General features: G+C 34.0%; 1 protein-coding gene across 2 annotated transcripts in view; it reads left to right on the top strand.

Moving 5' to 3' along the window:
- The window catches only part of TAOK1 (TAO kinase 1), a 109,735-nt gene that overhangs the window by 59,578 nt on the left and 36,174 nt on the right, over positions 1 to 13,983 (top strand). Inside the window, exons 6-10 of one of the 2 annotated variants that reach the window (XM_027518488.1) lie at positions 2 to 98; positions 2,077 to 2,190; positions 7,187 to 7,278; positions 10,615 to 10,708; positions 12,337 to 12,418. In XM_027518488.1, coding sequence (XP_027374289.1) covers positions 2 to 98; positions 2,077 to 2,190; positions 7,187 to 7,278; positions 10,615 to 10,708; positions 12,337 to 12,418 — 479 coding nt within the window. Of the gene's footprint in view, position 1; positions 99 to 2,076; positions 2,191 to 7,186; positions 7,279 to 10,614; positions 10,709 to 12,336; positions 12,419 to 13,983 lie in introns of those variants that run through there. The other variant, XM_027518489.1, reaches the window with a different exon arrangement.

The following is a 13,983-nucleotide window of genomic DNA, read 5'->3' on the forward strand; positions in this document are numbered from 1 at the left end:
GTTCACAAAAAGCCATTACAAGAAGTGGAAATAGCAGCAATTACACATGGTGCTCTCCAGGGATTAGCCTACTTACATTCTCATACCATGATCCATAGGTAAGTAGTTTGAAAATTGTTATATACTAATAAGCAATGACTTGTTGTATTTACCAACCCTGAAACTTACTAACCCTGAAATTTTGTTGGTTATAGCCAAATAAAAGCATTTCTTCTTGTCCATGTTAAGAACAACATACTGGTACACTTGATCTCTCTGTTTAAGATAAGTTTTATCTTTGTCTATACATGATGCCAGACTTTCTGAAGTACAGGCATACATTTTATTGTGCTTTGCTTTATTTCACTTCACAGATATTTTGTTTTTACAAATTGAAAGTCTGTAGCAATCTTGTGTCAAGCAAGTCTTTCAGTGCCATTTTTCTAGCAGCATTTGCTCACTTTATATTTCACATTTTGATAATTCTCACAGAATTTCAAACTTTTTCATCCTTTTTGTTATGGTGATCTGTGATCAGTGATCATTGATGTTACCATTATGATTGTTTTGGCATTGTTTAGCAGTAAAATATTTTTGAATTAAGTTATGTACATTGTTTTTTAAAGTAAGGCTATTGCACACTAAGTAGCCTACACTGTAGTGTAAACATAACTGTTATATGCACTGAGAGGCCAGAAAATTCATATGACTTGCTTTATTGCATACTCACTTTGTACGGATAGTCTGGAATCAAACCTTAATATCTCTTAGATATTGCCTGTATTGTACGCTTTATAGATTTGTGGTAGAAATTTAATTGTGGAGTCATTTAATTTGGGGAATGGAAAGGACAATAAGGGTTACATAGTCTTATAAGAAACTGCTCTCCCATTTTGTGACTAATTTCTCAAAGTTTACAAAGCCAGATAGATTTAGACTAGAACTAAACCTAGATCTTCTGAATTCCTGGTAAGTGATAATGCCAGATTTATTCCATTCATTCCATGCTCTGGATAAATACAAGATACTTAATACTTTTTATGCTTTTGAGTATTAATCCTTGATGATCCTTTATAATAAATAGTAACTTTAAGCAATTCTATAATGCATTTTTAGCGTTGATATTAGTTTTGCCTATTTTAGAAGAAAATTAGCATGTTTTGATTATATATGTGAATCAGGGAATGCATATTAAACTTTATAGTAGCATCAGGTCCTAGAGTAAGGTCCAGGAGAAATTTCCATACTAGTAAATAAGTGAATAGAAGATTTGGAATTATAACCTAACTTCTTTGCACTTAGCGGCTTGTGGGATCTTAGTTCCCCTCCAGGAGTAGAACCTGGGCTCACAGCAGTGAAAGCACCAAGTTCTACCCACTGGACCACCAGAGAATTCCCTAAAGTACCCCTTCATTTAAAAAAAGAAATGAATGGAAGGAACATAGATTAATTTATGTTCGCTACAGTACTGTGGTAAGAACTGTACTATAGTAAGTACTTAAGAACTTAGTTTTTCTGTTTTTGAAAGGATAATTGTATGTTATGGTGCTCATTGGACTTACAGTCCCATTTTATAAATATCCGTAATTCTCTACAGTCATGGATATTACATTATCCAAATGTTTGTTTTCATTTCATATTTAGTTAGGAAAACTATCCTAAGGTTTCAAAATGATTGGGGACATGAAATGCTTTTCTTTTTTTTTTTTCTTTGACATTAAGTAGACTGCTCAGAAATCTTACCGTTGTAAAGGAGTGGTCAGCTATTTAAATTTAATTTTTAAAGCCATTTAAAACCATGTTTGTACCAATAAATAGGACCTCAAATATAGACTTTACACTTTAATCACCTGAATTTCTGTCTTTTATTGCTGTTTTGCCTCCTCTTTTACAAAATTGTTACTTAGTATGAATTTTGTATTTTTTGTGTTCTATTTTAGATCTTAATTAATTCTACCCCAATTGAGAGATTATCCTTGGACTTAATTATCTTGATTTCTCCTTTTCTATTTTATGAATTTTTATTTTATTTTTATCATGCTTTTACACAATCCAGTGAAGGAAAGAGAAATAATTTTTTGTGTTCCTTAAACTCAGAGATATCAAAGCAGGAAATATCCTTCTGACAGAGCCAGGCCAGGTGAAACTTGCTGACTTTGGATCTGCTTCCATGGCATCTCCTGCCAATTCTTTTGTGGGAACGCCATATTGGTAAGAATAATCTTATCTGGATTTAATCCTCATAATTGAAATTGTGTGTGGTTGTATATGGTTGTGCATTTTTTAAAGTGTCTTGTCTTTTTCCTGAAAACAAAATGTTATTTTGGACATTTTAAGTTTAAATATTATAGTTAGTTTCAAATACAGATTTGGAGTGCTCCCTTTACATCCCCCCATTTTTAAAATTTGCCTCTTTCTACATTCTTTTCTATTATTTGCATCATGTTGGGTGTGGGGACTTTCATAAAAATTCAAGTGGGGAGAAGCTAGAAATGCTAAGTAGAAATTTTTGTATTTTCTTTTTTTTGTTTGTTTTTTTGTGTGTGTGTTTTTTTTTTTTTTTTTTTGTATTTTCTTTAGATTTATGTTTACTGTATATCATTGATGTTCATACTAAGAATACCTGAAGACTGGTAGTGGACTTGGAGTTCTCTGGAGTTTTTTTGTTTTTATTTTTATTGTGGAGAATTTTAAAGATACATAATACTTGGCGGAAGTATAACAAACCCTTACATACCAGTCACTCAGCCCAACAATATTATCACATGGTCTGTCCTGCCCTATGCATTCACCTCTCCCTCTCTTCCTCTCCCCCCTAAATGTGAAAGAAATTCTAGACATCATCTAATTGTGTTACTCAGTTTCTACATCATGTCCGACTCTTTGCAGCCCCATGGACTGCAGCACGCTGGGCTCCCCTGTCCCCCATTATCTCCTGGAGTTTGCTCACATTCATGTCCATTGAGTTGGTGACGCTATCTAACCATCTCATGCTGTTGCTCCCTCTCCTTCGTCTTTCCCAGCCTCAGGGTCTAATGAGTTGGATCTTCACGTAAGGTGGCCAAAGCATTGGAGCTTCAGCATCAGTCCTTCCAATGAATATTCAGGGTTGATTGCCTTTAGGATTGACTGATTTGATCTCCTTGCGGTCCAGGGGACTCTCAAGAGTCTTTTCCAGTACCACGATCCAAAAGTATCAATTCTTTGGTGCTCAGCCTTCTTTATGGTCCACCTCTCACATCTGTACATGACTTCTGGAAAAACCATGGTTTTGACAGTACGGACCTTTGTTGGCAAAGTGATGTCTCTGCTTTTTAATAAGCTGTCAGGTTTGTCATAACTTTCCTTTCAAGAAGCAAGCATCTTTTAATCTCATGGTTGCAGTCACCATTCACAGTGATTTTGGAGCCCAAGAAAATAGAATCATCTAATTTTACCCATAAGTAATTTATTATTAATGTCAGCGAATTTGAAGGGAATAATTTTCCAGATCTTCAACTTTCAAATGTATCCTCTTTCTCTGTGTATACTGAAAGTGGTGTCTTAGGCCCACTATGTCATCTTTTTACCTGCCTTTCAAATCTCCCTTCTGCTTTATAAAAGAAAGGCTTCTAACCCAACCTGAATATTGCAATGATTCACTGCTCTGGACTGTCAAAGCCTCAAAGCAACACCAGAGGAACAATTTGAGAACATATAGGATCGAGTCAGGACACAAACTCTTGGCAAGTCCTTGTACCTTTCCAGTCATCTATCTGTCTTCTGTTCCTTTTATCCCTTGCTTTTACTTTCTCCCCAGTCATTCCCCTTCCCTTCTTTTTTTCCAGTGTAGAATTTATAACTGTGACATGGTTGTCATGGGGATGCATTAACATGTTATTTGCATTGAATTCAGACTTTCTGGCACAAAGTGATTCTGGTTTAACTGATTGATATGACCATGAAGACTGCCTTTGCTAATTATATTACACAGCAGTGTTTTTAACAAATTGCGTGAACTAATTCTGCAACCCCAAGTTTTGAGTATCTTTAAAGCACATATACTCTGTGTGTATGTGTGGACATATACTGTGCATTATATCCTTTGCAACTGTTCATAAAATTTATATATCAATTCAAAAATGTGCAAGGGATACATAGGTTTTATAAATTCATTGAAGGTAAATAATGAATAAAAAAATTTGAAGACCGCTACTCTAGATGACCAAAAATTTCTCATGTAAAACCCTAGTTTAGATAGAGTGTCCTCTTCTCTAAAAAAAGGGTTCTGTGAGTGAATGATATTTCTTAGTGCTTCCCCTGTTTAGACATCAGTGTATTAAATATTAAAAAGGCCCTCAAACGTTCTGCAATAAAGAACAAATTACTCATTTAATTTTTCCTAACTATAATTTCTCAAACTTACTTCAACATCCTAAAGAACACATTGGAAATACCCTGCTATTGACAATAGAAAGTTTACAATAAAGTGAATATATTTTAAAATTTGTGTATAGTACATTTGGAACACAGGAACTAAGCTCATATTTATATGTCTTTCCACAAATGCACATGGGTACCTGCTACCCACATACACAAGTGTACCTGGTAATAATCTTATTGACACAGTCAGCAACTGTACTTAATACCAAATTACATACGAAGTAAAAGGTAAAGTACCATAGGAACATTAGATCCTAGTTAAAGACAGGAGAAAAGGAAAGCTATCCCCTTTGAATACAGAGTTCCAAGGAATAGCAAGGAGAGATTAAAAAAGCCTTCTTCAGTGATCAGTGCAAAGAAATAGAGGAAAACAATAGAATGGGAAAGACTAGAGATGTCTTCAAGAAAATTAGAGATCCTGAGGGAACATTTCATGCAAAGATGGACAAATAAAGGACAGAAATGGTATGGACCTTACAGAAGCAGAAGATATTAAGAAGAGGTGGCAAGAATACACAGAAGAACTATACAAAAAAGATCTTCATGACCCAGATAACTGTGATGGTGTTATCATTCACCTAGAACCAGACATCTTGGAATGCAAAGTCAAGTGGGCCTTAGGAAGCATTACTACTATCAAAGCTAGTGGAGGTGATGGAATTCCAGTTGAACTATTCCAAATTCTAAAAGATGATGCTGTGAAAGTGCTGCACTCAATATACCAGCAAATTTGGAAAACTCAGCAGTGGCCACAGGACTGGAAAAGGTCAGTTTTCATTCCAGTCCCTAAGAAAGGCAATGCCAAAGAATGTGCCAACTACCGCACAATTGCACTCATCTCACATGCTAGTAAAGTAATGCTCAAAATTCTCCAGGCCAGGCTTCAACAGTATGTGAACTGTGAACTTCCAGATGTTCAAGCTGTATTTAGAAAAGGCAGAGGAACCAGAGATCAAATTGCCAACATCTGTTGGATCATTGGAAAAGCAAGAGAGTTCCAGAAAAATATCTGCTTTATTGGTTATGCCAAAGCCTTTGACTCTGTGGATCACAACAAACTGTGAAACAAAAGAGATGGGAATACCAGACTACCTGACCCACCTCCTGAGAAATCTGTATGCAGGTTAAGAAGCAACAGTTAGAACTGGACGTGGAACAAAAGACTGGTTCCAAATGGGGAAAGGAATACGTCAAGTCTGTATATTGTCACCCTACTTATTTCACTTATATGCAGAGTACATCATGAGAAATGCTGGGCTGGATGTAGCACAAGCTGGAATCAAGATTGCCGGGAGAAATATCAGTAACCTCAGATATGCAGATGACACCACCCTTATGGCAGAAAATGAAGAACTGAAGAGCCTCTTGATGAAAGTGAAAGAGGAGAGTGAAAAAGCTGACTTAAAACAGCACTGAAAAAATGAAGATCATGACATCCAGTCCCATCACTCCATGGCAAATCGATGGAGAAACGATGGAAACGGTGAGAGACTTTATTTTCTTGGACTCCAAAATCACTGCAGATGGTGATGGCAGCCATGAAATTAAAAGACACTTGTTCCTTGGAAGCAAAGCTATGACCAACCTAGGCAGCATATTAAAGAGCAGAGACATTACTTTGCGAACAAAGGTCTGTCTAGTCAAAGCTATGGTTTTTCCAGTAGTCACGTATGGATGTGAGAGTTGGACTGTGAAGAAAGCTGAGTGCTGAAGAATTGATGCTTTTGAACTGTGGTGTTGGAGAAGACTCTTGAGAGTCCCATGGACTGCAAGGAGATCAAACCAGTTAGTCCTAAAGGAAATCAGTCCTGAATATTCATTGGAAGGACTGATGCTGAAGCTGAAGTTCCTATACTTTGGCCACCTGATGCAAAAAACTGACTCATTGGAAAATACCCTGATGCTGTGAACGATTGAAGGCTGGAGAAGAGGATGACAGAGGATGAGATGGTTGGATGGCATCACCAACTTGATGGACATGAGTTTGAGCAAGCTCTGGGAGTTGGTGATGGACAGGAAAACCTGGCATGCTGCAGTCCATGGGGTCGCAAAGAGTTGGACAGGATTGAGTGAGTGAACTGAAAGATAGGAATTAGCTTTTTTTTTGGCCATGTTGCTCTCTCTGGTCTGGGAGCATGGAGTTTTAACTGAACTGCCAGGGAAGTCCTGTGTTTCATTTTATAACCAAGACACATGTTGGTTGGTTATAAAGTTAATAACTTTGTGATGATTTTAGTTATCAGCTGCCCTAGCCACTTTTATTATGGAACACTATTCTAATCTGAAAGAAGACTGACAAGCTATGGTTAGTCATTGTTGGATAGTGTGACAGATACTTTCTGAAATACATGGAGTGAGCTTGTCATTTCAAGGGAAACAACTGATGGTATTCAGTGCCAGTGATAAAATTCCCTCTTTCAAGCAAAAATCAGATGGAATCTTGAGACCAAAATGTTTGAGAATCACTGGGCTAAAGGATATACAATATTCGAACCCACAAACTTGAACAGATACAGAATACAACCTTGCTCTCAGGCATCCTTCCTTTAGGATGCTGTTACATGATCATGATAGATGGTGAGAATGAGTCTCACACTATACAAGCAAAGTTAAATATTTACCTCACAACCTGTAATGCATTTATTTCTCTTTTTCAAAATTATTATGTCCAGATGTCTTGCCAGGAATCCACACAAGTGTTCTCCATATAGATAGTCATTACATTTTAAAAGACTAGCATACATTTTTTTTTAACTTTAATTTAAATGACATTTTGTTTTTTTAGGATGGCCCCAGAAGTAATTTTAGCCATGGATGAAGGACAGTATGATGGAAAAGTAGATGTATGGTCTCTCGGTATAACTTGTATTGAATTAGGTAAGCATGTTCTTTATTACTATGTAGTAAGTTTTGATCTGTGTTTTACCTCCATTTCTATACCAAACTACAGCTTTTTATTTTTTATGTTGGTCACTAAAGGGAGCAATATTTTAAAGGTTTCGTTTTGGTTATCTGATATATATAAGGTTATGTATATAAGTTGTATATAATATATACATTAGGTTATATATATATTCTATATATATTGTGTATATTATATTTGCTCTGTTAAATTAGATCTTAAATAATTTTCCACTATATAATTGTCTTAATATTAACGAATACTTGTTAAACACTTGATTATATATGTGATTGCTAGATTTGCCATCTACAGATGGTCTCTAAAGCATTTATGAGTTACTTACCTTTACCTGAGGTCCTTACTACTTTGAGTTAAATATGTGAATCTATGTGTCTGCCCACATATTGTAGCAGTTTGATTTTATGCACACATTTTGTTCTGTTGCATATAAATGGAACTATGTTTAAAGCAGTGGACCATCTCATAGCTTATGTCTTATGACCAAGAAATAAATCTTAAAGTGCATAAATCTTAAAGTGCAAGATTTTCCATAGATGGGTTTATATGTTTGATTACAGTTAATCTGATGAAAAAGATCCCTGGTTTGTTGTTTTGAGGCATGATTATACAATGGTGTTTATAAAAATAAATGTACCACTTTTTCTGATTATAAAAGTATATATTGAGGGTATAAAAGGATTAGAAGGAAAATAAAAGAACTATTAACTACAGTAATTTGTTAATGGAGACACAAGATAGAAAGATGTAAACTGCGACGTGAAAGATACAGAGAAAGGAGTCCAAACCGAACACTAAAGACAGTCATCAGATCACAAAGGGAGGAGAGCAAGAGAAAAGAAAGGAGCAGAGGAATTACAAAACAGCCAGAAACCAGTTAACAAAATGTAATGGGTATATATGCTTATCAGTAATTAATTGTAAGTGAGCTAAATTCTCCAATCAAAAGAAATGACTGAATGGATGAAAAAACAAAACCTGTCTATATATTGCCTACATGAGACTCACTCCAGATGTGAGGGACACATGGAGACTGAAAGTGAGGAATGGAAGAAGATATTCCATGTCAATAGAAACCAAAAGAATACTGGGGTTCTTGTTCAGTCTCTTAGCTGTGTCCAATTCTTTGCAACCCCATAGACTCCAGCTCGCCAGGCTTCGCTGTCCTTCACCATCTCTCGGAGCTTGCCCAGACTTATCGTCCATTGAGTCAGGGATGCCATCCAACTCTCTTGTCCTCTGTCATCCGCTTTTCCTCCTGCCTTCAATCTTTCCCAGTATCAGGGTTTTTCCTAATGAGTTGGCTCTCACATCAGGTGGCCAAAATATTGAAGCTTTAGCTTCAGCATCAGTCCTTCCAATGAATATTCAGGGTTGATTTCCTTTAGGATTGACTGGTTTGATCTCCATGCAGTCCAAGAGCCTCTCAAGAGTCTTCTCCAACACCATAGTTCAAAAGCCTCGAACAAAATAGACTTTATAAATATCAGACAAAATAGACTTTAAAACAAAGACTATCAAAGTAGACTTTAAAACAGAGACTGTGGAGGAGGAAATGGCAACCCACTCCAGTATTCTTGCCTGGAAAATTCCATGGATAGGGAAGCTTGGTGGGCTTCAGGCTCTCAAAGATTGTAGGATCTTAGTTCCCTAAACTTCATCCCACAGCTATGAGAGCACCAAGTATTACCACTAGACAGCCAGGGAATTCTTGTCACATCTTAAGATGTCAGTTACCGGAGTGTAAACCTCATCACAGCACCACATTATATACTTGAAAGTTGCAAGAGACTGGTCCTTAAATGTTCTCATCACCAAAAAAGAAATAAGAATTGTGTGATGGGATGGAAGTGTTAGCTAATGCTATGGTGGAAATTGTTTTGCCATATATAAATGTATCCAATCAGCGCATTGCACTCCTTAAATTTATACAATGTTATATATTAATTATGTCTCAATAAAGCTGGAGAAAAAATTTTTTAATTAAAAAAGAGGCTGCAGTAAGAGACAAGAATATTACATAATGACAAAGAGGTCAGTTCAGCAGAGGTTATAACATTTGTAAATATTTATGTACCCATCATAGGATCACCTAAATACATAAAACAATATAAACAGACCAAAAGGGAGAAATCAACAGCCACACAATAATAGTAGCATAGATGCACAAATCCTCAACAAAATATTAGCTAACTGGATGCAACGATACAGTAAAGGGTCATACACCATGATCAAGTGGGATTTATTCCAAGGATGAAGGATGGTTCAAAATCCACAAGTCAATCAGTATGAGACATCACAATAACAAAATGAAAGATAAAAATCATACAGTGATCTCAGTAGATGCAGAAAAAATCTTTAGACAAAATTCAACATCAATTTTGATTACCTTAAGGTAATTATTTAAGTGGTCAGTGAATACCATCAATAATGGAACCATTTGAAATTATATATCATCTCATATCATCTCATAGAATAAATTTGAAAAATATATTATTTACTTTTGTGATATTTCTATCAAAGTTGTATGACCCAAATTTAATCTTTAGAACCAACCAGAATTGAGGGGTATTGAAAAGTCTTCTGTACTTCAAAATAATCAAGGTAATGACTTCAGCTGTCACCTTGAGTCTGGATAAAGAAAGGGAAATTCAACCCAAAATAAGCATAACAAAGAATAAAAATATCAAAGCAGAAATCAGCTAAATAGAAGCAGAGAAGCAGTAGAGAACATCGGTGAAACTAAAAACTACTTCTTTGAGAAAATTAATAAAATTGATAAACCTCTAGTCAAACTGATCAGGAAAAGAAGAGAGAAGACACAAAGCACTATCAGAAATAAGATATGACATCACTACAGGTATTAAAAGAATCATAAGGAAATACTGTGAACAACTTTATGTTAATAAATTTAACAACTTAGATAAAATAGTTTCCTTGAAGGATACAAATGACCAAAGGACACTTTTGCTACTGAGGACATTATTGGGATACTTGATTGAAACTTGAATGGGATTTGAGGATGAGATGATAGTCATGTATCAGCGTTAATGGTCTAATTTAGTGGATGTGTTAGTTTTTTTTAGTAGAGTATGTTTCAGAAAATAAACACTAAAGTATTTAGGAATGGTGGAGCATCTGGCCAGCAATTTACTGCACATTGATTGACTTTAAAAAATTCTTTGAACTCTACTTGAAGTTTAAAATTATTTAAAAAATAACAAAAAATAGTACTTGTGTGTCCCTGTTTAACAGGCATATATTTTAACAGGAAAGTTTTTTTTCTTTTACAGCGGAAAGGAAACCTCCTTTATTTAATATGAATGCAATGAGTGCCTTATATCACATAGCCCAAAATGAATCCCCTACACTACAGTCTAACGAATGGTAAGTATTGCTAAGAGATATATTACTCAACATTGTATAAATTAAATGCTTTTTCATAATGTTATCAAAGTGATTTCATTTCAATTAGGTAAAATGTATTACTGAAAAATTATTAAAATAGGTTCTATCATGTTAATCCTTTATTATGTGTGCTTTTCTTAGCAGATATATGACTCAGTTCAGAAATAAAGGCTAGATTGATACCACATAGAAGCAAAAAGTATTTGCTTTTTACAAAAAAATATTTAGTTTTTTGAACTTCAGAAACACATATAACCCTGATTATATAATAAATAGCATGATTTAAACATAGTATTTTACAACTGAAATATAGATTGCCACAACCTGTAGTGATGTTCAGTTGGGGAATGGCTTATAATTTATATAGCATATGAAATAGGTAAAACAGTTTGATTTATCAGAATTACCAGATAAATTCATAACTTTGAAATCATTCTAATTGTCATTATGACATTTATTATTCAAATTGCTTAATGTTTTTCTCTCCTATTGCTTCCTTGATTTGAAAAATTAAGTTCATTAGTGTAAAAAGCTTATAGAGACCTGATTGACAGTTTTTAAAAACCAGGATTTCATCAGTGATAGAAAATTTTAGTGGGAAATTAATTCCTCATGGGTATCAAACATTTGAAAAATTCTAAGGAAATAAACAGCATATTTAATAAATATTGTAAAGTTCAAAATAGATGCATTAGTTGCCAATAATTTATTTTAATAATTAAATAATTTAATTATTGGAATTTAATAAATTATTAAATAATAAATTGATAATAAATAATTTAATGGGCCAATGATAAGGCTTAACTAACATATTCATAGGTCTTAAGTAAATACACATAAAAGGAATCTTTTGGGACCGAGTTTAGTATTATGATACATATAAATAATGAATTGAACACAGATTGTCTACACACTGTGTTTGATACTTCAGGGATTCGAAAGAGAATTTGTTTTTTGCCTATAAGGAATTTAAAATCTTACTTAGATATTGAAGACGAACACCAGTGGAGTAGTAATTACTTAATATTCTTTGAACTCTCATCAGTAACATTATACATTAATAATGGGTTACAGACTTCCAGTGTTTTAAATGTTTAAAAAAGAAATCTCAGCTGGTTTTCTGGATTTAATGGAAGTTATATCCATTTGCTCAGGGATACCAAATACTTAGCTGTACGGAGTACTGCTTCCAAAGCAAATGGAGTAATACTCTGAATCCCACTATACAGAAGATGATCCAAGGGGCAAAGAAGAGAGAGAGGTGGTTTATAGGGAGAAAAATAATAAGAAAGTTATCCTAGATTTGAATGCAAAAAAGAAAATATTGGCTTTTCTAACTTTTCCTCTATATAGAATGCGCTGTGATATTTTAATTGTGGGAGCAGAAATTTAAAATAATCTGTGCAAATTTATCTTTGGAAAATGGTGAAGACTCATTGGCTGCTTTAGATAACTTTTCATAGACATATATGAAATGTATCTATATCTGCTTTTTTTTATCGTTTCATTTCCATCCCCGCTCCCAGCAGTAGGCACATGCTTTGTTTTGCTGGTGTGTTTTTAAAGGAAATAGCAATATGTTCACTTGATACTTTCCTTTACAATAGGTCTGATTATTTTCGCAACTTTGTAGATTCTTGCCTCCAGAAAATCCCTCAAGATCGCCCTACATCAGAGGAACTTTTAAAGGTCAGTTCAATTATACTGTTTTCTACCCCTAAGAAATTTTTTTAATGTGTCATTTTTCTTTGATTTGGAATCAATATTAGGTATGCGCTACTGGTTTTTAACTAAAATACTATGTATTCTATTAAAGTAATATGAAGGAAATAGAAATGATATGTGATATATTTACATAAATATTGTGAGAGAAAAGAGATTTTAAAAGAAATTGTTAAAATGAATATCATATTTTTGTTTCCATGTTGAAAATAAATTTTTCTAACTTAGCAATGAAAAGATTTTTTAAATCATGTGTACTCTTCAGATTTCACAAAGTTTCATTGCCTCGTTTAAATATGAGATTTATATGCTTCCTGTTCTCAAAAATTTATTATTTCACTTGGCAGTTGACTATTGTATCAATAGCAGTAATAGTGTGTTGAGCTTAATATAGTTCTTAAAACATCTAGATAAAGCAGTGGTAAAATGGGATTTGATTTTCTTTGTGACCCTAAGAAGTCTTACTGGTTTTTCACTATAAAATTTAAATAGCCTATTTTTGCATGAATGTTTTACAGTTTCAAATGGATTAAGTTTATTTTCATCAATGTACCTCAGTTAAAGATACAAAGAAATTGAAAGGTTCTTATATGTATTCAGTAGTATTACTTGAAACTTTAGTGTGTAGAAGAGCAATACTGATTTTCAATAATGCTTGAGGAATTTTAGGCAGTAAGCTCACTCATACTCTAAGAAATGAAAACTTGACTAAATTGGTACTCACAATAGCAACAAAATGTTTGGTATACTTGGGAATTATATTAGTGAAAAATAAGCAAGATCTGTATGTAGAAAACTGGCAGACTTAGAAATATAAGATATGAAGTTGGGATAAGAATATGGAATATTGTATTGATAAATAGTGATACATACCAAGCTAAGGCTCAGGAAAAAGGAAGAATGTGACTTGTTTCTCATACTTGCCCAATAGAGGTGAAAGAAACTCTTTGGGTGTAACCCAACCTACCAAGCCCAGGTATTTGGTATTTGGTGATTAGGTTCCAAGTCTGAATATAGTGTTCATTCACCTAGTTGATAGCATATATTGGCACAGCCTTATTGGAAATGATAGGAAGTATCTAGCAAGTGTTTCTTTCCCTTTGGCCTGACATTTCTTTCATGATTCATCATAAAGAAAAAAATAGAAAAAAATTCTAATGAATTTAAAAATTTTTTAAAGAATTCTATGAAGCTATTTATCTCTGAATTAAAAGTTGGAAATAACTGTCCAGAATTAGGGTAATGGAACTTTGGCATAAACCTTTGATGAAATATTCTGTAGGCATTATGTTTACAAATTTGAAATAACAGTCTTATGATAGTGAAGCAGAACCAAATATGGTATAGTTAGAACTCTTTACATAGAGAAGAAGTAAGTTTGGCTAACAAAAAAGGTAAGTGTTACAGAAATTCAGGGGCATCTCATGAAGTCAAGGGCGGAAAGTGTCTTTCTGCAATCTATATATTTACGATCTATAAAACAAAAATCTGTATATAGAAAATTTCTGAAAAGAAACATCAAAATGTAGCAG

Source organism: Bos indicus x Bos taurus, chromosome 19 (assembly GCF_003369695.1).
Source record: "Bos indicus x Bos taurus breed Angus x Brahman F1 hybrid chromosome 19, Bos_hybrid_MaternalHap_v2.0, whole genome shotgun sequence".
Lineage (NCBI taxonomy): Eukaryota > Metazoa > Chordata > Mammalia > Artiodactyla > Bovidae > Bos > Bos indicus x Bos taurus.